The following is a 26,917-nucleotide window of genomic DNA, read 5'->3' on the forward strand; positions in this document are numbered from 1 at the left end:
GAGCATGGGGGGTGCAGTGTGGGCCCCCCTGCAGCCCATTTTTGCTCCCAGTAGGCCTGCAGAGAGACCTACTGGGCCCAAAATGCTGCTCCCAGGGCTGTACAGGAGGCTGAGTGCTGCCTACACCCCCTGGCCACGCCCACCATGGCCACACCCACCCAGCTGGTCATTAGGGCAGAGAACCGGTTGTTAAGTTATTTGAAATCCCAACACTGCTTGATTGTGGTCATAAATCAAGGACTTCTTGTATGGAGGATACATATCCTGGAAAATCACATGTTGTTCTTCCCTGGCTTGGAAAAAAAAATGCTTGCAGGAGATATAATGAAATGTATCGGGCTGGGCTGGTGGGATGGCATCTTCTCCCCGAAAGCATTTGTTCCAAAAATCCCTTTTCTTGTTTTCATTCTAGTGGGAGGCACAGAGAGTCTTTCAGCGTACACCAGGGGAAAAGAGGCCTCCTTTTATAATTGGCAAAGTTTCCACATCAATCCCCCTCTCAAGACAAAGAAGTGGATGAAAGCAGGAGGGGGGGGGCGAGTCTGCAGTGGTTGGGTGGGGAATAAAAAGGGCCCATTCAGGAGAGAGGCTGATTGACAGTTTCTAAAGAGAGCTCCGCTCGCTCTCTTTCAAAACCTATCTGGATTTGAAGCGCCGTCTCTCTGGACCTTCCACGCTTCAGGTTTTCTATTTTTTTTTTATTTGGGTGGCTATGAGCGATTAATCATTTGCTCTTCCTAGTGATGTGTGACTTGGGGATAGGAAGCCAGACGGGGCTGTGCCCACATAATATGGGAATCTCAGCTCGGCTGAGTCTGTGTTGAACGGACAACCTTGACTGCCCTCTTCCCGGCTGGGTTCTCTGCCTATTGGTGCGTTCAATTTTGCACCCGCAAAACACACCATGAAGTTGCAGGCAGCTTCCCAGTATTCTTGGTGGCTTTTCTTTTTCTTAGCTGCTACAGCAGAAGGTAAGAGACTGAGTATTGTTATTTTGGGGGAACAAGAGGAAATTGGAACATCATGGGAAATTACCCCAAACCCTTGATGCCAGCTATTCTCTGTAATGAAAGATCTAAAAAAAAAATGACATTTCTGATTTCACACCCCTGGATTAAAAGCTTTGCTTCTGAATGCTGCTGCAAACTCTGAACATGTGTTGCTTCCCGTGACTATTATTTTCGATTCTTCAAAAATGGTTGATTTGCTGTGGACATTGCATAGAATTGAAAAACCTAAACCTCCAATTGAAATGCTAATTAGAAACGGAGAGCATTGAAGGAAATAATAAGTACCTAATTGCATCACTGCATAATGAAACTAAATGTTTCATTTATTAAGGGGGTCCTGGGACCTAAACTTATTGTTTGGTCTCAAGTAATGTTGAAAAATAAAACTGATGTGGCCAAATCAAAGTAAAGGATTTCTAATAATCACAAATGTCAGCCAAAGTTATGCTGTGCAACCCTCTACATACCTTCTTACCAGATCTTGCTTCTGAATTCATTGGGACTTATTATAGTAAAAAAAATTATGTATTTTTACTATAAATAAAGATGAAAGTAAAAAATCTATCTATTTATCTAGATAGATAGGTAGGTAGGTAGGTAGAGAGAGAGAGAGAGAGAGAGAGAGATAGGTTGACTCAGCCTTCCATCCTTCCGAGGTGGGTAAAATGAGGACCCAATTGTTGGAGGCAATATGCTGACTCTGTAAACCACTTAGAGAGGGCTATAAAGCACTGTGAAGCAGTATATACCGGTAAGTGCTATTGCTATATAGAATAGAATAGAATAGAATAGAATAGAATAGAATAGAATAGAATAGATAGATAGATAGATAGATAGATAGATAGATAGATAGATAGATAGATAGATAGATAGATAGTAGGTAGGTAGGTACAGTAGGTAGGTAGATGGTAGATGATAGATGATAGATAGATAGATAGATAGATAGATAGATAGATAGATAGATAGATAGATAGATAGATAGATAGATAGATAGATAGATATAGAAGGTAGGTAGGTAAGTAGACGACAGACAGACAGACAGACAGACAGACAGACAGACAGACAGACAGACAGATAGATAGATAGATAGATAGATGAGAGAGAGAGAGAAAGAGAGAGAGATGATAGATAGATAGATAGATGCTCTCCTGATTTCTAATCCTGCACCTATAACCGCTATACCACATTGGCTTGTGAGCATATATGGTCACAAACACAAATTTTCTGAGTTAACTTGTAGTAATAAACAAAACCTTTGACACATTGATCGCAAAAACACCATTTCCCGGTCTGTTGACCTCCAACTATGCTGGATCTCAGCTATTTTAGGATTAGAGCAGAGGAGTTCCAAAAGGAGTTTCTTTCTGCATCTGTGTTACTTTCTCCTAAAGCTAAATAGCTGTTGATGGTAATTAGGAAAGGCATAGTATTCAGTGTGGGTTTCACAGTAAAATGTTGATACATAGTTTTTGAAGTAACACAAAGCTAAGGGTACAGGAGACTTCAGCCATTCTTCCAGCACGTTATGTTGCTGAGGACATCATGTTAAACTGTGTATGTTGTGTTTTAATGGCATAATGCTTGCTCAGGCTTAGCCTGTTGTGTGAAGCCATTTCCAGCTTACTCAATAAACTTATGATTAAGACAAAACACAGCTTAGAAAAATAAGTGAATCCGGGCTAACCATTCTTTTCTCACATATCAATGACCCAATTGTCATGTGTATCAATGATAGTATCAATGACTCAATACCTCATTTAAAAGCTTGCAAGTTATATCAGCATGGGGCTTTGTTATTTTTTACAGGAAACTTGGAAACACCTTCTTTCGGCTCAGGAATTCACTATCAGTACCGATACTCACTAGACAGCCAACTAAGTTTCCTATCCAGGCCAACTTTGCAGGGAAGCAAGCTTCAGGCAGAAGCTGTGGTTGATGTGAATCTCTTGTGGAGCAACACCGACAATGCAGGCGAACAACTGCTCCAAATTCAAGTTAGTACCGCTCTTCGGCTGTCTTGGTTTTTCAGCTTCTGAGGAAAACATGGCCATTCTATAGACCAGGGGTCTCCAACCTTGGTCACTTGGTCCTCAGCAAAGCTGGCTAAGGAACTCTGGGAGTTGAAGTCCACAAGTCTTAAAGTGACCAAGGTTGGAGACCTCTGCTATAGACCACGGGTATCAAACTCACGTTGTCATGGTGATGTCACATGACATATTGGACCTTTTTTCCCCTTCGCTAAACTGGGCGTGGGTGTGGCCAGCGCATGACGTATCCAGCTCATGGGCTGGAAGTTTGACAGCCCAGCTATGGATGATTTTATCTATAGCTGGGCTGTAGATAAATAAATAATCCTTTTGATATTTTTTTTTTAAAAATATTAAACATTTTTTTAAAAAAGACAATTTTTTTCTTTTCAACAGATTCCCTTTGATTTTATTTAACTATACCCAGAAGATACATTCCTTCCTATCAGCTCTAGGCTTCTAAAGAGCTATTTGCCAAAAAGAAAGACTTGGCTTTTACTTATTAAAATTTTAACCCACCTTTTATTAGTTTGTAAGTAACTCATGGGGATGTGGTGGCTCAGTGGCTAAGATGCTGAGCTTGTCGATCAAAAGGTCGGCAGTTCAGCGGTTCGAATCCCTAGTGCCGTGTAATGGGGTGAGCTCCCATTACTTGTCCCAGCTTCTGCCAACCTAGCAGTTCTAAAGCATGTAAAAAATGCAAGTAGAAAAATAGGGACCACCTTTGATGGGAAGGTAACAGAATTCCGTGTGCCTTTGGCATTTACTCATGCCGGCCACATGACCACGGAGACATCTTCGGACAGCGTTGGCTCTTTGGCTTTGAAATGGAGATGTGCACGCCCTCTAGAGTCAGGAATGACTAGTACATGTGTGCGGGGGGGAACCTTTACCTTTACCTTTAAGTAACTCAAGACAGCAGATATACATATTTCTCCCTCCTCCTGTTATATTGGGGAACCACAACAAGCCAGTGAAGTGGGCTGGGCTAAGAGAGAGTGACTGGCCCAAAGTCACCCAGCTGGTTTTCATATCTAAGACCAGACTAGAACTCATCTTGATGTAAACTAATTTCGTATATTGCAAGTCTACTCATTTAATAAAAGTAGTAATAAAACTCTTCACAATGAAACAATGGTGACCCATTGTCACAAAGGCACAGATTTTAGAACTGATGAAAAAGAAGAGAAAGAAGTGAGAACACAATCCTGTTCTCATTTATCTGGCTGTCATTGTTGCAAAATGAGCACTGTTGGATAATTCTCCATTCTCCTGCTTCTGACTGGACCATTTGTGGCCTAATATTATTTATTTATTTAGCATATTATATATAGCGTCAGGGAAATCTACACATGCTAGACACACAATGCAGTCCTAACAGCCTTGAATGCTAGTTCAATTCTGTTCAGTGCTTGTGGGGGACAAACTGGCTTTATACCAGCTAACTAGCAGCGTTCATGTTGCTGGTTCTTTTGGACTCCTCCGCCATTTTCACCTCATCTCGCCTCACGTCCAGCCAGGTGCGGCGCTAGCTTCAGCGCTCCACACACACAAATGCAACTAGGTTTTTCCCAATAAAATGATACCCATTGAACTACTTGCAATATTACATGATTTTGAACTGCTGGGTGGGTAGGAGCTAGAGATTGAATGACAGGAGCTCACACCATCTCACAGAGCCGGGTTCGAACTCGCGGAGTGTAGGCCATTTCTGGCTGGCAGTTCCAGCATCATTAAGCCTCTGCACCACTATATCCCCTATTTGTGGCCTAATTCTATACTATATCTAAGACTAAATACAACAGGGGTGTCAAACTCGCAGCATCACAGTGGTGTCATGTGACATATCGGGACTTTTTCCCCTTCACTAAACTGGGTATGGGTGTGGCCAGTGTGTGACGCATCCAGCCCGGAAGTTTGACAGCCCTGAAATACAACTATAGTTTGAACATCTGCATTTTTCCTTCTTTTAAAATCTGATCTAACTCCTTGCTTGAAACTGCATTCGTGTATAGTGCTTTATGACACAGTTTCCACCTCATAATGCTATGGTTGATTTGAAGCGTCCCGATTTTATTCCGCCCATTTTGGGGATTTAGTTCCACGACTTACGCATCAATCAAGATTTGGAGAAGGAGGATCAGACTAGCCAAGGCCATTCTGTAAAAGGCTCACAGAACGCTACTGAACTCCAGCAACCATTTTTCGTCCATTGGAATAAGGGAAAGGTATGTAAATATTTCTCTGCCTACCAGCAGCCGATGGCCCCTTTTCATTCGGACTTGTTTACGTGCCGTTTTCCTTTCAGCTTCATCTTCAAGCACATTTTTTTTCTGGTCATCCATCCCCAACTGCATATTGAGATCGTAGCTTTCAGTACACAAGAATGTTATGGTGCTTAGTAAGAAGGCGCTCCTTTTTTGGGGATGGATGAGCACTGCTTTTTTTTAACGGGAGTAAGATTGATATCAATGGGCAGCTCCTGATTCTGCTACTACCGAATGCACCAATTGCTCTATATTCTCATCCCGCCTTCCCCAAACAGTTTTTTTTATTTTGTCACACAGAATATATAAGCATAAGCATGAAATAATTATACAATATATAAGCATATATATATATATATATGTATGAGTATGTAATAACTATATTAATTGGATATAGTGAAAGGAAACAATAGGACAGGAACGGTAGGCACGCTTGTGCTCTTATGCATGCCCCTTACAGACCTCTTAGGAATGGAGTGAGGTCAATAGTAGACAGTTTTTGGTTGAAGCTTTTGGGATTTTGGGAAGAGACCACAGAGTCAGGTAGTTTATTCCAAACATTAACAACTCTGTTACTGAAGTCATATTCTCTGCAATCAAGATTGGAGCAGTTAACATTAAGCTTAAATCTGTTGTGTGCTCGTGTATTGTTGCAATTGAAGCTGAAGTTACCCTCCAACTGAATTGTGATGACAGGTCCTGAAATCCTCAGCTAAGTCCTCTAACACAGAGAGGGAGCAGGAGGAGAAAGGGAGATACCACAGTGAATTGAGACCGCCTCTTCACTTGATCTTAGTGCTTTCTGCCATTACTGTATTTTTCAGCATATAAGACGCACCTTTTTCTCCCAAAAAGGAGGGTGAAAATCTGGGTGCATCTTATACTCCGAATGTAGCCCCACCCAGCTTCTCAAATGGAGGTTTCAGAGGCTGAAAAAGCATCAGAAACGAAGCTGCAGAAAAGAAGCCCCCAAACAGAGCTTCAGAAAAAAAGCCTCCAAACAGAGCTTCAGAAAAGAAGCCCCCAAACAGAGCTTCAGAGGCTTTTTTTCTGAAGCTCTGTTTCGGAGGCTTTCAGAGGCAGAAAAAAAAGTTTTTTCTCAAATGGAGTTTCAGAAGTTTCAGAGGCAGAAAAAAAAAGCCAAACAAAAGCAAGACACAGAGCTCACAACCAAGAAACCTGTTGCTAACATTCACCTCTGAGAACAGCTGATTGGGGGTATTCCGGGAGGCTGATCCACCTGCCAATCAGCTTTTTTCTTATTTTCCTCCCCAAAAACTAAGATGTGTTTTATACACCGGTGCTTCTTATACATAGAAAAATACGGTATAACCTGCTATGTATCTCTTGTTCACTTTGTTATTCTTTCCTAGACATGCCCAGAGATGGGCTGCTGCCGGTTCGGACTGGTTCAAACAAACTGGTAGTTCCGACCAGTGGTTGGGACCGCCCACCCGCCCCAGCGCTATCTCGTCCTATATAATCATGGTTTTGGTGCCACGCGCATGCACACGCTCACATTTTCAGTTCTGACTGAACCAGTTGTTACATTATGTGACGCCCATCTCAGGGCATGCCTCTAAAAGTTGACTTTCACCTTGCAGGTCGAAGCTTTCTACGTAGCCGAAGAAGAGAACCCATTAATTTTGGAATTGAAGCGAGGTCTTCTCAGCCTTCTCCAATTTCAGACCCAATCTGGAACAATGACTGAGGTACAATATAAGGTTTCACTGAACTACGTAGCATCTGCAATTCTGACATCTCTCCACAGGTAGTCCTCAATTTACAACTGTAATGGAGCTTGCCCATTTACAATCATCGTAAGTCATAATGGTCATAAAGCAGGTCACCCACATATCAGGCCCGATTTTATGACCGTTGTTACAGCAGTCATTAAGCAAATGATCGTTAAATGACTCCATGGTCATTAAGTGAAGCCATTGTTCGCTCTGGGGAAGTAAATGCTCCAGCAAAAATGTTGTAAATTGCGATCATGTGACCATAAGATGCTACAAACAATGGAAAGTGTAGGCTGGTTTCTAAGTCACATGACCATGGAAAGCGGCTGTCAGAACTTTGGAACTGGATTGAGGTCTGTCATAACTTTTTAAATCATATGTCTGGTCATAAATTGAGGACCACCTGTATTAACCATCCCATCATTTTACATGAATACTGAATCTAACTATCCTTCACCTTTGCTAAAAAGTGTTTTCATACATTGAAATAAGTCAGGCCTTATGGTTTAGGCCAGTGGTGAAATTCAAATTTTTTTTACAACCTGTTCTGTGGGCGTGGCTTGGTGGGCATGGCAGGGGAAGGATACTGCAAAGTCTCCATTCCCATCCCACTCCAGGAGAAGGATATTGCACCCTACCCAGTCAGAGCAAGTTCTCCGAACTACTCAAAATTTCCGCTACCGGTTCTCCAGAACCTGCTGAATTTCACCCCTAGTTTAGGCAAGATTCATGATGATTTGAACAATACTGATCCATAATGATCATTCAATTCATTGATTTCCATTTATATGGGCTACTTTTTTTAAATTCAGTACTCTGCACAGCTAACAATATTTTTAAAAAGCACAAAGCAGAAACAAGCAATGACAACAAAACAACATATAAAGCACAGCTAGGGTAAAGGCAAACTCATCAATAGTAAATCGATATCCCCATTGTAGATTATGCTTCCAGAAACAGTAAAAATTTAAACACTGAATAAACGGCACTTATCACAGGCATCTGTTGCTAATCCCAATGATAAAAAAAGTCCCTAAAATTACAGTGTGAGATCACAGGAAAAATCCCACCCTTCCATACAGAAACAGGTCATAATTGGTTTACCCTTCTCAGATATCCTTTTGTTTTTAAAAGCAATCGGAAATTTCTGAGAACTCTAGGAGTGGAATGGTCTGATATATAATGGATTGGAAGAAAAGTATCTTCTTTGTCTCTGGAAGGGGAGTGGAGGTTTTAAGGAGTGATTATGGATTATGATTTGTGCTATATTTTAATTTTTGTTGTTAGTTTTATACCCTGTATTCGGTTCTCGGAAGTCCCGGGGTGGGGAGGAAGGGAAGGAGGGGAGGGGATGAGGGTAGAAAATGGATTGATAGTTAATGTACAAAGATGATTGAAGATGTATAATTAATGTAAGATCGGAGCTGCCTGGCTACCACTTCAGAATGATGGGAAAGAAGGAAGTAGAAGAGAGAAGGAGGTAGGAAAGAGAAGAGGAGGAAGAGGAAAGGAAGTAAGAGGGATAGAAGAGGGAGAAGAAAGGAGTAGGGAGGAAGGAGGAGAGGATGTAGATAAGAGAGGGGGAGGATGGTTGTGGAAAGTAGAAGAAGGTAGAGAAGGAGAGTAAAAGGAAGGGGGTGGTGACCGGGCAGATCCGATTAATTGTATATGATGGTACATTAAATATGTTATTGGATATGTTATTGGATAAGAATGTTAAAATAAAACTTTTTTAAACAAAAAAAAAAAAGCAAGGACAACTATTTCCAGATCCTAGAGAATCAGTTTCATTTTGTGTGGGAATCTCTGCATTTTGTGTGGGAATCTCTAAGTCTGGAACGCATTGGAATAAAGTGGATTTAATATAAATTCAACCCAGAAGAATCTGTTTTATAACAAACAATCCAAAACAGTGCATGCAAAATAGCCAGAATTTCACAAGTAAAATGTTTTTTTTTTAAAAAAAAGCAAAACAGACGTTTGAATTATATAAAGGGCTAATGTTACATCTGCGATTTTAATCACAGTATACCCATTTTTATTGTTTAGGAGGACATTTCCGGGAGCTGTCAAGTTACCTATGCTGTCTCTAAGGATACTGTTTTGAAAACAAAAGACCTAAAGAGCTGCATAAGACCGAAATTTGGATTCAGCACAGCTAACAAAGCAAGTCAATTTCTGTTTATCACGTTGTGTATTATACAGATTTCAGATATACTACAGTCCAGTGGTGAAATTCATTTTTTTTTATTACCAGTGTGTGGGCATGGCTTGGTGAGCATGGCAGGGGAAGGATTCTGCAAAATCTCCATTCCCACCCCACTCCTGGGGAAGGATATTGCAAAATCTCCATTCCCATCCCACTCTACGGCCAGCCAGAGGTGGTATTTGCCGGTTCTCCGAACTGCTCAAAATTTCCGCTACCGGTTCTCCAGAATCTGTCAGAACCTGCCTAATTTCACCCCTGTTACAGTCTGTCTATTAGAACTCTTCCACTCATGACATGCTAAAGTTTATCCAACTAAGTATGAACTGAAATTTTTGAATCCCACCACTGATTATCACTCTATGGCTCAATCCCAGATTCACTAAAACTATATTTTTTTATTTTTGCAAAGTAATGCTTGACTGTAATCAATTAACCTGAGGATCGAGAGTTTGCACTTCTTCCTGCCAGAATGCAGTATGGGAGAGTGTTTCATTTCATTTCATTTATTAAATTTCTATACCGCCCTTCTCCCGAAGGACTCAGGGCGGTTCACAGCCAACATAAAACAGAATTCATACAATATATATAGATAAATTAAAAACACTATAAAAATCTGATTAAATTTTGGCTAACAATTAAAATTAAGTCATTAAAATCAAATAATAAAACCCCAGTTAAAACGCAACACATTAGGCCAGCCCTGCGCGATGAAACAATAGGGTCTTGAACTCGCGTTGGAAGGTCCGGAGGTCGGGAAGTGATCGTAACCCTGGAGGAAGCTCGTTCCAGAGGGTAGGAGCCCCCACAGAGAAAGCTCTCCCCCTGGGGGTCGCCAGCCAACGTTGTTTGGCTGACGGCACCCTGAGGAGACCCTCCCTGTGGGAGCGCACAGGCCGATGAGAGGCTACCGGTGGCAGCAGGCGGTCCCGTAAATACCCCGGTCCTAAGCCATGGAGCGCTTAGCCATGGAGTGTTTGGTGGTCTCTGAGTTTGGTTGTTTGCTTGCTGATATTTCATTACTTAACCTGATAACAACGTTGGAGCGCTGATGATATTGTTACCCAATCAGGTAACGAAACATCTGCAAGCAAACAACCAAACTCAGAGAGCACCAAGAGAGCACCAGTTCAGTTCTGAACTACGTATATTCTCTTCTGCTGGAAAATGCAAAACTGATCATATTTCTGTTCTTTTCACAGATTTTTGGACTCCTGTGGCATCCCACAAGTAAAAGCCATTATGTGATGGAAGGAAATCTCATAAAGTCAGCCTCGTCTGAGGAAAATCATATAATTTATCAAGGCATGAAGTCTTCTGTTGGAGTCAATATCACCTCCAGGTCAGTGGTAAAATCCAAATTTTTTTACTACCGGTTCTGTGGGCGTGGCTTAGTGGGCATGGCTTGTGGGCATGGCAGGGGAAGGATACTGCAAAATCCCTGTTCTCTCCCCACTCCATGGGGAAGGATACTGCAAAATACACATTCCCTTCCCACTCTGGGACTAGCCAGAGATGGTATTTGCCAGTTCTCTGAACTGCTCAAAATTTCTGCTACCGGTTCTCCAGAACCTGTCATTTAAAACCAAAGGTCCAGGGGTGAAATTTAAAATTTGTTACTACCGGTTCTCTGAGTGTGGCTTGGTGGTGGTGGGGGTAATGTGACTGGGTGGGCATGGCCAAATTTTTTTTTTTTACTTTTAAAAGCATTTCATTTCAAGAGGTTGTAGAAAAAATGCTTTTAAAAGCCTCTGGTGATCAGGCAACTCAGCTGGGATCGCCAGAGGAGCCTTTTAAAAGCATTTTTTCTACAACCTTTTCGGCCAAAGAGGTTTTAAAAGCCTCTGATGATCCCAGCTGAGCCGCGCGATCATCAGAGACTTTTTTTTTACTTTTAAAAGAATTTTTTCGCCCGAAGAAAAAAAGCTTTTAAAAGTTAAAAAAAAAAACTTCTGATGATCATGCAGCTCAGTTGGGAAGGGGGGGGGGCAGGGATTTTTGCTATTGGTTCTCCGAACCACCCACCACCATCGTTACCGGATGAGGCAATCCGGTCCAACCGGGAGCATTTCACCCCTGCAAAGGTCCAATTACCAGTCTCTTCCTTCCCTCCCTAGGCAACATCTTGAATTTCTGACTCAAATGCCCGGATCCAAAGAATTATCCGGAAAGAATCTTCAGAAAACTCTGAACTCTCTCCTGGGAAAACCTCAGCCCATTAACTTAACAGGCCAGCCATTCAAAAGGATCTGCAGTGAGTGCCCAACGGTGAGTGAGACATACATTTTAGCCTAAGTTTAAGATGGCTCTTCTGACATTGTCTGAATGTGCCTTTCATAATTTCCAAGCGTTCTGTAATGGGAGTTGAAAACTGAATGCCTACACTAAGGCATTTACGAATGAATCAACGCCAAGCTTCAACGAAAATGATTTAGAACAGAGGTCTCCAACCTTGGTCCCTTTAAGACTTGTGGACTTCAACTCCCAGAGTTCCTCGGCCATTTAGAAGAAACCTTCCCAGATTTCGAAATGAAAATGATCTAGACAGTGGTGGGATTCAAGTAATTTAACAACCGGTTCTCTGCCCTAATGATTTCTTCCAACAACCAGTTTGCCAAACTGCTCAGAAAGTTAACAACCGGTTCTCCCGAAGTGGTGCGAACTGGCTGAATCCCACTACTGGATTTAGAAGAATCCCTTCTTTGTTCTTCATCAAGATATGCAGATCTTCTTACAGGACTAACAGATAGACAGATTAACAGAGTTGGAAGGGATCTTGTAGATCTTCTAGTCCAGTGGTCACCAACCAGTGGTTTGTGGACCACTGGTGGTCGGTGAGAAAATTTTGGTGGTCCACAGAAAAATTATTTGCATTTTTTATATTGCACTAAATACTATTTATCTTTTTAAAAAATTCATATTAGTGGTCCTCAGGATTTAAAATTATGAATTTAATGGTCCCTGAGGTCCAAAAGGTTGGTGACCCCTGTTCTAGTCCAATACCCCCCGAGCCAAGCAGGAGACCCTACATCATTTCTGACAGATGGCAGTCCAGTCTCTTCATCCAGTGATGAAGCTCCCACAACTTCTGAAGGCAACTTCTGTTCCATGGGTTGACTGTTCTCCCTATCAGAACATTTCTTCTTATTTCCAGGCTAAATCTCTCTTTGTTCAGTTTCCAACCATTATTTCTTGTCCTTCTACTAATTTAACATCTGCAGCAGTGGTGAAATGAAAATTTGTTACTACCGGTTCTGTGGCCGTGGCTTGGTGGTGGTGGGGTAATGTGATTGGGTGAGCATGGCCAACTTTTTTTTTTACTTTTAAAAGCATTTTTTCTACAACCTCTTAGGCTGAAGAGGTTGTAAAAAATGCTTTTAAAAGGCTCTGATGATCCCAGCTGAGTTGCCTGATCACCAGAGGCTTTTGTTTTCTTTTAAAAGCCTCTGACAATCCCAGCTGAGCCACGCAATCATCAGAGGCTTTTTTTTTTAACTTTTAAAGGCATTTTTTCAGCTGAAGAAAAAATGTTTTCAAAAGTAAAAAAAAAAACCTCTGATGACCACGCGGCTCAGCTGGGCATGGGAAGGGGGCAAGGATTTTTGCTTCCGGTTCGCCGAACCACCCACCGCCATCACGTACTGGATTGGGCGATCCGGTCCGAACCAGGAGCATTTCCCCCCTAATCTGCAGTGATTCACTTAGCAAATGTGTCAAGAAAAGTCATAAAATGGGACATTTAACAAATTTCTTTTTTAGCAATATAAATTCTGGGCTCCATTGTGGTCATAAGTTGAGGGCTGCTTTCTGTACTAAGTTTGAATTGTTGATAAGGGTGTACATATCTTAAGCTTTATAGTGGCAAGAATGTTTGATTAGCTAGAGGGAACTGCAAATTGTTCTTTTTCTTTTAGCTCAGATCCTACTTGAAAACGTTTGCCAAAAAGAAGATAAAACTTGACCTCTCTAAAGCATCAACTACTTGGCATTTTTCCAGAGTGGTGCAGATGCTGCGTAATGCCAAGAAGAAAGATATCCTTTTACTACTGAAGAAAGCTCCAGAGAGCATGTTGTAAGTAAAGGAAAATTATGATTCCTGTTATCGTTTGACAGATGTTGAGACTGGATTTGGCATTTTTATCCGGCCCAAGGACATGGGATAATCAGATGTTCTTGTTTGATGGACAATTCCATTACAGCTATCTTTGCCGGATGTAAGCTGTTCCAAGTAACCTCTTTTTTTTTTTTTTTTTGCAATTGACTAGTGATGATTTTGTCAATGCCCGTATTATTATTTTCGCTTTCCTGAGGACATCCAAAGTACTGCTTTTCCTTTTTTCAGAATTTTAAAACGAGGGCTAATTAATTCGTTTAGGAATTGAATGTGTGGCATCGTACTTATCCATGGTACTTGCCAGGAGGTATGAGAAAAGTGAAGGCCCCAAGCATGTAATCAAAGTCGCACCCACTTTTCTTGTGTGTGCAATGAGAGTTTGACAGTATACCTTTGGTTGCCATCATAATTTTTTTATCACCCTGCAGATACTGAACCCCTAAACATAATAATTCAGAACTTAACTAATTCTGCAGACACCCTGAACTTAATCATTCTATCTGCGGCTATCTCAACGTCTAACAATTTTGCCTTATCCCATTTTTAGACCCTTCTACATTGAAACTGCAATAGCTGCCCATTCCACACCTTCCTTAGTAGCAGTGACTGAATTTATGGATTTGCAGGGCAGGAAGCAAATGCCCTTGTTGGAAAACTTCCTCTATGCTGCAGCTTTGTCTCCTCGCCCTTCTAAAGAACTTTTCAGTCTGGTGCTTGTAAGTCCAAGTCATTTCAGCTATTCGCTGTACTGCTCTTTCCATATCTTGATGTTTCAATATTTATTTATTTACTTACTTACTTATTTATTTTGTCGAGTACATATTAGATAACATATATAAGTATAAGCATGAATTGAATACATAAAATGAATACAAATAAAGGGAACATTAAGACAGGGACGGTAGGCACGCTGGTGCTCTTATGCATGCCCCTTACAGACCTCTTAGGAATGGGGCGAGGTCAACAGTAGACAGTTTAAGCTTAAAGTTTTGGGGGTTTGGGGAAGAAACCACGGAGTCAGGTAGTGCATTTCAGGTGTTGACCACTCTGTTGCTGAAGTTGTATTTTCTGCAATTGAATTTGGAGCCGTTCACATTAAGTTAGTATCTATTGTGTACTCGTGTATTGTTGTGGTTGAAGCTGAAGTAGTCATTGATAGGTAGGACATTGTAGCAGATGATTTTATGAGCTATGCTCAGGTCATACCAAAGGCAATGTAGTTCTAAATTTTCTAAACCCAGAATTTCAACTCTGGTGGCATAAGGTATTTTGTTGTGAGCAGAGGAGTGGAGGACTCTTCTTGTGAAATATCTCTAGACTCTCTCAATTGTATTAATGTCCGATATACAGTGTGGGTTGCAGACAGATGAGCTGTATTGGAGAATTGGTCTAGCAAATGTTTTGTATGCTCTGGATAGTAGTGTATTATTACCAGAGAAGAAGCTACGCAAGATTAGGTTTCCAACTCTTAATGCCTTTTTGGCAATGTTGTTACAGTTGGCTTTAGCACTTAGATCATTTGATATGAGTACTCTAAGGTCCTTAACAGAGTGAGGGTAATCTACAAGGTCATGTCCACGTAGCTTGTTCTGATTCTTTTTATCTTTTATATTACGCTTTATATTATGTTTATATTATATTTATCTTATTTTTATATTTTATATTTATGTTTATATTTTATATTTATTTTTATATTTTATATTTATATTTTATTTTTATATTTTATATTTATTTTATATTATGTTTATCTCCTTTTACTTTTAAGTGAGTGCATGAAAACGGATGGATGCATGGATGGATGGATCTAGGTAAAGATTTGATAAAAGGTGATAAAATGCTGTACAATCAGGCCAGAAATGCACTAACAAGGGAGATAAGAGCAGCAAAAAGAAGCTACTCTGAAAAGCTAAAGAATCAATTTTCAGCAAATGAACCAGCAAACATGTGGAAAACTCTTAAAAATATCACCGGCTATGGCAAACCTCCTTCCCAGGCTGAAGGTAATCAACAACTGGCAGATGACCTGAATGAGTTTTACTGCAGGTTTGAAAGGAAACTACAGCCACCTATCTCCACAACCCCCATCTCAGACACACCAACAACAGCCAAGCCTCCTACAACTGACCCCATTTCATTGGGTTCACAACCCCTAGTGATCACAGAAAAGGAAGTGCAGGACCTATTTCACAGGCAAAAGCCAGGAAAAGCTCCAGGTCCAGACAAGATAACTCCTTCTTGCTTAAAAGTCTGTGCTGACCAATTGGCCCCCATCTTCACCCATATTTTCAATAAATCACTAGAGATGTGCTATGTTCCTTCTTGCTTCAAACGCTCTACCATCATCCCAGTGCCGAAGAAGCCCACCATCAAGGAACTGAATGACTACAGACCAGTTGCTCTAACATCTGTAGTCATGAAAACCTTTGAAAGGCTAGTGCTTTCCTACCTGAAAACCATCACGAATCCGCTCTTAGACCCCTTGCAATTTGCATACCGAGCAAATAGATCAACAGATGATGCTGTTAATATGGCTCTGCACTACATCCTACAACATCTTGAGTCTCCAAAGACCTATGCAAGGGTCCTTTTGTAGACTTTAGTTCAGCATTCAATACCATCATTCCAGACATTCTTCTAACTAAGCTAAACCAGCTACAGGTACCGGAACAGACTTGTAAGTGGATCACAAGCTTCCTAACAAACAGGAAGCAGCAGGTGAAGCTAAGCAAGATCACATCAAATACCTGTACAATTAGCACAGGGCCCCCAAGGCTGTGTGCTCTCCCACTTCTCTTCTCTCTGTATACCAATGACTGCATCTCCAATGATCCATCTGTTAAGCTACTGAAGTTCGCAGATGACACAACAGTGATTGGTCTCATTCGAGACAATGACGAATCCGCATATAGACGAGAGGTCGAACGACTAGCCTTGTGGTGCAACCAAAACAATTTGGAACTGAACACACTCAAAACCGTAGAAATGGTGGTAGACTTTAGGAAAAACCCTTCCATACTTCCACCTCTCACAATACTTGACAACACAGTATCAACAGTAGAAACCTTCAAATTTCTGGGTTCTATCATATCGCAAGATCTCAAATGGACAGCTAACATCAAAACATCATTAAAAAGGACAACAAAGAATGTTCTTTCTGCGCCAACTCAGTAAGCTCAAACTGCCCAAGGAGCTGCTGATCCAATTCTACAGAGGAATTATTGAGTCTGTCATTTGCACCTCTATAACTGTCTGGTTCGGTTCTGCAACCCAACAAGAAAAACACAGACTTCAGAGGATAATTAGAACTGCAGAAAACATAATTGCTACCAACCTGCCTTCCATTGAGGACCTGTATACTGCACGAATCAAGAAGAGGGCCGTGAAAATATTTGCAGATCCCTCGCATCCTGGACATAAACTGTTTCAACTCCTACCCTCAAAACGACGCTATAGAGCACTGCACACCAGAACAACTAGACACAAGAACAGTTTTTTCCCGAAGGCCATCACTCTGCTAAACAAATAATTCCCTCAACACTGTCAGACTATTTACTGAATCTGCACTACTATTAATCGTTTCATAGTTCCCATCACCAATCTCTTTCCACTTATGACTGTATGACTATAACTTGTTGCTGGCAATCCTTATGATTTATATTGCTATATTGATCATCAATTGTGTTGTAAATGTTGTACCTTGATGAACGTATCTTTTCTTTTATGTACACTGAGAGCATATGCACCAAGACAAATTCCTTGTGTGTCCAATCACACTTGGCCAATAAAATTCTATTCTATTCTATTCTATTCTATTTTGATATGGCTGTGAGATGCCCATGTTACACAGCAACAATGCTATTAAGCAGCACCATAAAAGAATGGTGAATTTGATAAAAAATAGAATTTGACAAAAGTAGAATACCACAATGATTTTTCTATGGTTGTCTCATATATTCACCTATGCTTTGTATTCTGTACTTGGTGACCTTTGGATGAATATTTGAGCTGTCTGCATTGAAAGAAAAGTTTTCTTAGCAACAAGTCAGATGTGCCTGCTCTATTCTGGGATGTTTCTTTGACTTCTCAATAGTCCCGACAGCCTTTGAATCAGAAGCAATATTCAGCCGGTTCAGCCCAGTTTGGGCGAACCGGTAGTAGCGACCTGTGGGTCCGCCCCCCCACTCCCGCCCCTGCCCACTCACCCAGGTGCAATCCCGTCCTACATCGCTGTGGTTTTGACATCGCACACATGTGGAAACAGCATGCATGAGCCAATTGCCATGTGAATTGGCTCACATGAAGTGTTGAGACCACTTTATAATGCCTTGGTAAGGCCACACTTGGAATATTGCATTCATTTTTGGTCGCCACGATGTAAAAAAAGATGTTGAGACTCTAGAAAGAGTGCAGAGAAGAGCAACAAAGATGATTAGGGGATTGGAAGCTAAAACATATGAAGAATGGTTGCAGGAACTGGGTATGCCTAGTTTAATGAAAAGAAGGACTAGGGGAGACATGATAGCAGTGTTCCAATATCTCAGGGGTTGCCACAAAGAAGAGGGAGTCGGGCTGTTCTCCAAAGCACCTGAGGGTAGAATAAGAAGCAATGGGTGGAAATTAATCAAGGAAAGAAGCAACTTGGAACTAAGGAGAAATTTCCTGACAGTTAGAACAATCAATAAGTGGAACAACTTGCCTGCAGAAGTTGTGAATGCTCCAACACTGGAAATTTTTAAGAAAATGTTGGATAACCATCTGACTGAGATGGTGTAGGGTTTCCTGCCTGGGCAGGGGGTTGGACTAGAAGGCCTCCAAGCTCTCTTCCAACTCTGTTGTTATGTTATGTTATGTTATAAGTGTAAAAAAAATTATGGAGAAGCTGAAATTAGAAGTCAAATCTTTAAAATCAGTGGGCAGAGTGATATTTGTTTGATATTGCTGTTGTGCGTTTCTTTTTCCAAAGAACGTTTACATTTCTGGATAGAGAAAATATTAAGTGTTGGGGTGGTTTTTTATGTACTTGATGATAACGATCGCTCAAGTTGGTGTTGATTCCTGGCAATTGCTTGGACAAGTCCCTGAAATTTCTTGGAAGATTTCATGTCAAGAAGTGTTTGCCATTGCCTGCTTCTTACTGCTGGGAGAGAGTGACTGGCCCAAGGTCACCTAGTTGGCTTCATGTCTAAGGCAGGACTAGAACTGATGGTCACCCAGCCTGACGCCTTAACCACTACACCATTCTGGCTCTCTTATATTTCCTTCCTTCCTTCCTTCCTTCCTTCCTTCCTTCCTTCCTTCCTTCCTTCCTTCCTTCCTTCCTTCCTTCCTTCCTTCCTTCCTTCCTTCCTTCCTATAATAAAGGGAAAAGGAAAAAAGGAAAAAAGAAAATGTTGGATAACCATCTGACTGAAATGGTGTAGAGTTTCTTGCCTGGGCAGGGGGTTGGACTAGAAGACCTCCAAGGTCCCTTCCAACTATGTTATGTTATGTTATGTTATGTTATGTTATGTTATGTTATGTTATGTTATGTTATGTTATGTTATGTTATGTTATGTTATGTTATGTTATGTTATGTTATGTGATACCGCATGCATGCACAAATGGCATGCACACACATTTCCAGTGCTGGGCGAACTGGTGTTAATGGTATGTGAAACCCACCTCTGCTTTGAATGTTCTGGGGGGTCTCCCATCCAAGTACTAATCAGGTTCAACTGTGCTTAGCAGTTGGAAATCAAGCCAAGGTTAGCAAGATCTTGCCAACTTGGGCATCTCTCCTTCTGGAAATTGAAGTTCACACTACTGGAGGGCATCCGGATTGGAGGATCTTGATACAGCAAGCATCATCATCTCAATCAAATGCTGAGTTCAATAAACAAAACAAAACACCACCCTTAAATTCTTCAGAATTGTTCAACTCCATTCAAGATGACAATCCTCTTTAATACACCCTTGAATGTATTAGACATCCGCTGCCACGTCTCTCCTCTCTCTTTCTTATAGGACAGACTAAACAACAAAAGCCTAAATAAAGCCACTTGGGAAACAGGAAACATGATCATTGGCAGCCTCGTGGGCAAATTGTGTCAGATGAATCAATGTGACCTAAAGGTGAGTTGGTACAGTATTCTTCTCCTTTCCACTTTGGATTGCCAATCTGAGTTTTGACTGATGTCGCTCCTTTTGGTTAAATAAACTAGGAAGTCAGCCTTGCCAAGGAAGCTATCCTGAAAAAACTTCATGGCTCCAAGACTGACTGGGAGAAGATGATTCACCTGTCGTCTCTGAAAAGTACTCTGCTCCCAGAATTCATCCCCACCTTCCTGTATTATGCAGAGGAAGGCTCATCCACCATCTCAGCTGCAGCGGTGACAGCTCTAAAGAGATTCGGTACCGAGCACATCACAAGCATGGTATGGGATGTCCTGTTGCTAAAAGAAACCTTGCTAAGAATTAATCTTTAAAACCAGGGCTTTAATGAAACACTGCTGCTATGCTCTGCCAGGAAGTGCAGAAGTTATGTACAGCAATTTGATTATTTCTTGATTTGCATCAGAAATTAATGCCATCGTTTCCACAGTACTTTCCATCTTGGATTATTCCTGACTGTACTTCTGACTGTTTCTCCTCCTATTGGTTGAATCTAGAGACAGGTTACAATACATCAGCTACCAGCTGCTAGCTGGGGTTATGGGAACTGTGCCACAGATTTAAAGTGTCTCAGACTTGGAATAGTGGACTTAAATGAGGGTGTTATTGTGCTGAATAAAGTGGTGATGGTTAACCTTTTTGTCGTCAGGTGCCAAAAACGGGAGGAACGAGGGAGGGGGCGTGCGCGCATGTGCCCACACCCATAATTTAATGCCCCCCCGGTGTCCAGCCCCCTATGCATGCATGCACGACACCCCTGCACTCCCCCCCCCGCCAGCTTTTGGCATGCGATGGCAAAAAGGTTACTGGTGGGGTTTTTCCAGAGGCTTTCTTGGAGCCTGGGGGGGGGGGGGAAACGGCCTTCCCAGCCCCCCTGGAGTCCCTCCGGAGGCCAGAAATGGCCCGTTTCCTGACTTCCAGTGGGACTGGAAGGCCCGTTTTTCACTCTCCCCAGGTTCTAGAGGTTTTCTTGGAGCCTGGGGAAGACGAAAACATCCTTCCCCACCCCCCCGGAGGCCCTCAAGAGGCCGGAAATGGTCTATTTCCCGACTTCTGGTCGGGAGGCCTGTTTTTCACTCTCCCCAAGCTTCAGAGGCTTTCTTGGAGCCTGGGGAGGGGGTGAAAACGGGCTTCCCCACCCCTCTGGAGGCCAGAAATGGCCTGTTTCCCAATTTCCAGTGGGACCGGAAGGCCTGAAAATCAGCTGGCCGGCCCAAGCATGCGCGCTGGAGCTGAGCTAGGGCAACGCTCGCATGCCCACAGATATGACTCCATGTGCCACCTCTGGCATGTGTGCTATAAGTTCCCCATCACGGGAATAAAGTATTTGACATAGTCTTCTTCACATTAAAACTTCAGAAAACAGGTTTGCTAGAAATGGATAATGCATTGCCTTCATTGTGCTATTAACTGCATTTGAACCAGTCATAGGACTGTTTTGTTTTTCTTTTTACAACCCTGTAATATCTTGATTCAGGGTGGGGTCAGGGCAACTGGGTGGAGCTGAGCATTTACTAGCCGAATGCCCTTCCTGATACCTACACTGAGTTCACAGCCAATATTTTCTCTTTGCGTCCCGAGAGAGAAACATATATCACTACCTAGGATGAAACTCTCAACCTTTTGAGTGGCAGGCGAGCATCTTCACCATTAGGCTACCATGCCACTCACTCATAAGACTGTTGATGTAGAGGAAGTAGGAGATAGGCTGATTAGATATATACACGCTTTGATTGAACCAAACCAAAAATGGGATTTTAAAATATCGAATGATTAAATAATGCTCCCATTATCCCTTGCCCTTTGCCATGCCTCATAGATATGGTAGAAACCAGAGTTTAACAATATGTTTTTTTTAAAAAATATTTTTATTAAACATTTTTTTAAAACAAAAAGAAATTTTAACACTTTTTTCTTTTCAACAGTTTCGCGTCGGTAATCAATTCTTATACATTTTTTCTCCCTAATCCTAATGTATCTTTTATATGTATATTTCTAATATTAATTATTTTATTTACATAGACATAGACATATACGTGTACACAATTTCCTTTCAATAATTTTTGTTTCCTCCTATTCTTATATTTCTACTCCTATTTCAACTATTATTTCATCTTCCCTTGTCTTTTTTCTTTTTCCTCCAACCATTTATACCATTTCTCCCATACTAGCTAATATTCTGTTTCCTCTTTTTCTTGTATCTCCTTCGTAAGCTTATCCATTTCCACACATTCCAAAACTTTTCTAATTACATTATCTTCGGTTAATAATATCTTGAGATATAGAAAACCAGCATGTCAAGGAAGAAGAGCTGCCATTCAAATCTAGTTATTGTCATTGCATTAAAAACATCTATGGTTTGTATCTGCTTTCTGGTACCAGGTTAAAATGGCCATGAGACGCATTTTCCATCAAGTTCAGAGAAAGTATCAAAAAAAATCACGGTTGGCAGCTGCAGAAATCCTCTTGGATAACAGTCCCACACACGCGGACTTCATCAATATCCTGTTGGCCAGCAAAGTACTTTTACCAGAAATGCAAACATTTATATTGTCCAAAATTCTAGGCATTCTATCTTCTGATAACCATCCAACCAGGTAAACTATATATTGAATGTCGTTATATAAAATTATATCTAATATTGCCTCTCCATGACAACCAGTGTTATTTCTTTTTACCTTCTCCTTCAATCTCTTAAATAAAACTCAATAAAACTTCTTGTGGATAATTCTGCTGCCTAGGTAAAATCAACTTTATGAATCAACTTTATGTTAGGCTCAGCGGCGGGTTTCAAAACCAGTTCTCTTGTGGATGCGTGCGCATTCGCCAGGCGGGTGGGCGGAGCCTCCCACCGCCACTGCTACTGGTTCATCCAATCCAGGGTGAACCGGTAGCAACCCACCAGTTGCTATGTCTTTGATCAACTAGCCCAGGGGTCTGCAACCATAAACACTCAAATAGTCATTTGGACCCTTTTCCCACATAAAAGGAAACACCAGGAGCCACAAAACCAGGGGTGAAATCCAGCAGGTTCTAACAGGTTCTGGAGAACCGGTAGCGGAAATTTTCAGTAGTTCGGAGAACCGGCAAATACCACCTCTGGTTGGCCCCAGAGTTGGGTGGAAATGGATATTTTGCAATATCCTTCCCCTGCCACACCCACCAAGCCATGCCCACAGAACTGGTAGGGGAAAATTTTGAATTTCACCCCTGCACAAAACCCTTCCCGTGCCTGACTATTTCTTGAGCAGCCACAAAACTAGCATATGCAGTTGAATTAAACATTCAGTTTTCTTCTGAAACTGTTCTTTTCTTGGATTTATCCATGGTTGGCCTACCAGGGGTTGAAAAGCTCAATAAATTATGTCCCAGCGGTTGTCGCATATTGGTGGATGTGATGCATATTTTGAGTGACAGGGAGCCGAAGCAGAGGTGGGAAAGAGCCACATACGGCTCCAGGTTGCTGACCCCTGAACTAGCCCAGGGGCATATTTTCTACATCGCTGCTGACAACTATTCTTTGAGTTGGTAGAAATATTTGCTATTACGGCTGCATTTTCTTAGAATTTGAGATTTAGACATGCAAAACAAATTATTCATTTAGAACTCGGGTTCTCAGGTTCTTTGCTCTCTATTGAGATATTCTAGTACATGTAGTCCTCGGCTTATAACCGTTCATTTAGTGATCGTTTGACGTTACAACGGCGCTGAAAAAAGTGCTTTTCACACTTACGACCACTGCAGCATCTCCAAGGTCATGTGACCAAAATTCAGACACTTGGCAACAGGGTCATATTTATGAGCATTGCAGTGTTGTGCGATCCCCTTTTGCGACCTTCTGACAAGCAAAGTCAATGGGGAAGCCAGATTCACTTAACAACCGTGTTACTAACTTAACAACTGCAGCGATTCATTTAACAAATTTTGGCAAAATATGAAAAATATTGCAGCTGGACTTTTTTTTTTTTTTTTTTGACATTGTCCGCTGGAGTTCATCCATGACTTCTTTCCTTTCTTTCTCCACCTCTTCTTTTGATCCAGGCAGCTGATCAAAGAGGTCTTGAAGGATTCAAGGATAAATAATTACTACTACTTCTCACCCAAAGATGGCAGGTCCATCTCTTTCTCAGGATTATTAGCAGGTGCATAATATGGTACTATTTAATCTTTAAACAAAAACAAAAAAATGAGGGAAAAATCCCCTTGATATTCAAAAATATCTATGGAGGCCTCCTGTATCAATGTGGTAAAAAATGCTCTAACACAACCACTAAGTCCAAAGAACAATAACACTTCAAGGATACGAACTAAAGTAAGGATTTCTTTGAAGCTGAAGTCAAATACTGTATTGATGATTACAAGGAACCTGTCTGGGTAATTTTCTTAGCAATTAAATAAAACCATTATTTTCTTCCATTTTTTTTTGCAACCGAATCTAGCCTAAACTTGGAATTTTCTGATACTCTCCCTCCCAAGTATAAATCAAGCCTCATCATGCTTAGTTCTTTCTTTCTTTCTTTCTTTCTTTCTTTCTTTCTTTCTTTCTTTCTTTCTTTCTTTCTTTCCTTCCTTCCTTCCTTCCTTCCTTCCTTCCTTCCTTCCTTCCTTCTTTCTTTCATCTATATTTATCCATCTATATCTAGCTAGCTAGCTAGCCATCCATCATTCCATCCATCCATCCATCCATCCATCCATCCAATCTATCTAATCTCTCTCTCTCTCCCATCCATCCATCAATCCATCCATTCATCCATCATCTATATGTATCTATTTATCTCTATCTTCATCATGATCTTTCTACAATTCAATTCAATTCAATCTTTATTGTCAAAGCACAACACATGTACAATGAGATTGGCTGAGCCTCCCTTCGTGCACATGTCTATCATCTCCCTCCCTCCCTCCCTCCCTCCCTCCCTCTCTCTCTCTCTCTGTCTCTGTCTCTGTCTCTATCTTTCTCTCTCAATGAATATGCTACATGCCATAATCACAAATAGTATTTGACCTTCAGAAAATAAAGCTTAAAGGCAATTTTATTCCTATGAGTGTACTGCTATGGTTATTATGGAATAAAATAACCACAGCAAATACATATTAAATAAACAGCCCCCTCTCACTTGATTTCACTATTCAGAAATCCTAAATAGTACTTTTATGCAAAATCACTTCCAAAGTGAGAGAGATTTTGATTTTGTACTTGAGATGGATTCACATGTCTGTGTTCATCACTCAACGATAAGGTTTCAGTTAGGGGTGAAATCCAACAGGTTCTGACAGGTTCTGGAGAACTGGTAGCAGAAATTTTGAGTAGTTCGGAGAACCAGCAAATACCACGTCTGGCTGGTCCCAGAGTGGGGTGGGAATGGAGGTTTCACAATATCCTTCCCCCAGGAATGGGGAGGAAATGGGGTTTCAGTGCTCTAGTAAAATGCTCTGCCATGAGTTGCACACACCCTGAACCCCTTTTGTAAAATTTCACGGCTCCCATCCATCCTTCACCCACTCTAGAGAGATAGAAATTATAAAAGATACATAAATCTATAAATAAAAATAAATAAAAAATTCACTCACTATGTGACATCATGGTGCCATTTTCCACCCTACTCCTATTTGCAGGCATCTAAAATAGTAAAAGAATTGCCGCTGGTGTCAAAAATGTGTTTTTTTTCCTACAATATGTAGTACATACTACAATATGTACATCCTATGTGGTTCTCCTTTTAGGAAAGCTTTTGAAAAAGTGATGGAGTTGTTATTTGCTGTACAAGGCCTCACAGCAGCCTTCGTATTCATTATTGTCTCCTTTTTCCCCCTTCAGCCACTGAAGATGCATCTTCTACTTTTGGTGTGGAACTCTTATTCTCAGATTTTGGTTTACTTCAAAAGAGCACCACTAATTTTGATATTGAGAGTCACGGCCACCGTCTCCAAGCAGCTCAGGTCTGATGGTTTATGTAGTTGATCAAAGTCTCTTCTGCTAGTCAAGACAATTCTCAAGACTTCTCCTAGCTACCCATCATCTTCTGGCAGCTACTTAAATGTCCCATTAAATTTCTACAAGATGTATTTCTATCCTTAAAGTCATTTCAGGACTTCCCAGTATGCCTTGAATGATTGTCCATGCTCACTAACTAGGAACCAGATCAGTGGTGAAATCCAATTTTTTTTACTACTGGTTCTGTGGGCATAACTTGGTGGGCGTGGTGTGGTTTGGTGGGCATGGCAGGGGAAGGATACTGCAAAATCCCCATTCCCTCCCCACTCTGGGACCAGCCAGAGGTGGTATTTGCCGGTTCTCCGAACTACTCAAAATTTCCACTACCGGTTCTCCAGAACCTGTCAGAACCTGCCGGATTTCACCTCTGAACCAGATAGACAATTGATTGCCTAGATATCATCCAAGCAGCTTTAAAATTATGTCATTATTTTTAATCACAATTGATTGCATTTTAAAGTGCTTCACTAGCTATGAAACAGTGATGCAGATTTTTTTTCCCAACCCAATTTACATTGGTCCGAGTGACGTATTGAGGATGATATTCTAGAAATAGACCGGAACAATGTGCCTCTTTGATCATATTAAATATCATAATTTAGTGGCAATGTTTGTACTTCTGATCTGGCACCTGTCTTGGGTCTATCTTCCTTATTTTGGAGCCTTCCAAATATTTTGGGCTCCTGTTTTTATGAACTCTATCCACCTTGGTGAGTAGTCCTAGATGATAGCAGTTGAAATCCAATGTGTCTAGACCAGATGTGGGTTTCACATAATTTTACCACCTGTTCACCACGCACCAAAAATGTGAGCATGCGCGCCTTCTACGCGTGCACTTTGCTCATGCGGCTTGCATGCATGTGCATGGCTTAGAAAACATAGCTAAATAGGACAGCATAACACTGGGGTGGAGGGCGGGCCCAACCACCCACAGGTTGCCACTACCAGTTCACTCAAACCGGTCTGAACTGGCTAAATACCACCACTGGTCTAGACCAGAGTTCTCCAAACTTGGCAACTTGAAGACTTGTGGACTTCAACTTCCAGAATTCCTCAGCCAGCTATGCTAGCTGGAGAATTCTGTGAGTTGAAGTCCACAAGTCTTAAAATCCACAAGTCTACCAGTTTGGAGACACCTGGTCTAGACAGCAGCTGTTTGAAGAAAGATATCCTTGTTTTCTCCCAAAGCCTTTCATTTGCTTCAGTCACCAGTAGTTTCAGTACTAGCAGGGAAAATCTAGCAAGCATCAGCAGAAGACCTAAATGGCTTTTAATGGGTTTACCTGGTAGAAATTTGGAAACAGAGATTACACAACCTTTAAAAGCATACCAAAATATAAATAGAAAAAAAAACTGCATCAGAGCTGTGGTGGCGCAGTGGTTAGAATGCAGTACTGCGGGCTATTTCT

General features: G+C 41.3%; 1 protein-coding gene across 1 annotated transcript in view; it reads left to right on the top strand.

Moving 5' to 3' along the window:
- Positions 1-662: 662 nt before the first annotated feature.
- Positions 663-26,917, top strand: part of LOC131201395 (microsomal triglyceride transfer protein-like) — a 32,489-nt gene continuing 6,234 nt past the window's right edge. The window contains exons 1-14 of the mRNA XM_058189242.1: positions 663-971; positions 2,817-3,004; positions 5,137-5,265; positions 6,909-7,016; positions 9,093-9,209; positions 10,452-10,591; positions 11,367-11,517; positions 13,164-13,321; positions 13,911-14,079; positions 19,367-19,474; positions 19,564-19,776; positions 21,896-22,110; positions 23,555-23,655; positions 25,332-25,453. Of these exons, the coding sequence (XP_058045225.1) occupies positions 905-971; positions 2,817-3,004; positions 5,137-5,265; positions 6,909-7,016; positions 9,093-9,209; positions 10,452-10,591; positions 11,367-11,517; positions 13,164-13,321; positions 13,911-14,079; positions 19,367-19,474; positions 19,564-19,776; positions 21,896-22,110; positions 23,555-23,655; positions 25,332-25,453 (1,986 nt within the window). The 5' untranslated portion in view covers positions 663-904. The remainder of the gene's footprint in view (positions 972-2,816; positions 3,005-5,136; positions 5,266-6,908; positions 7,017-9,092; positions 9,210-10,451; positions 10,592-11,366; positions 11,518-13,163; positions 13,322-13,910; positions 14,080-19,366; positions 19,475-19,563; positions 19,777-21,895; positions 22,111-23,554; positions 23,656-25,331; positions 25,454-26,917) is intronic.

Source organism: Ahaetulla prasina, chromosome 6 (genome assembly GCF_028640845.1).
Source record: "Ahaetulla prasina isolate Xishuangbanna chromosome 6, ASM2864084v1, whole genome shotgun sequence".
Lineage (NCBI taxonomy): Eukaryota > Metazoa > Chordata > Lepidosauria > Squamata > Colubridae > Ahaetulla > Ahaetulla prasina.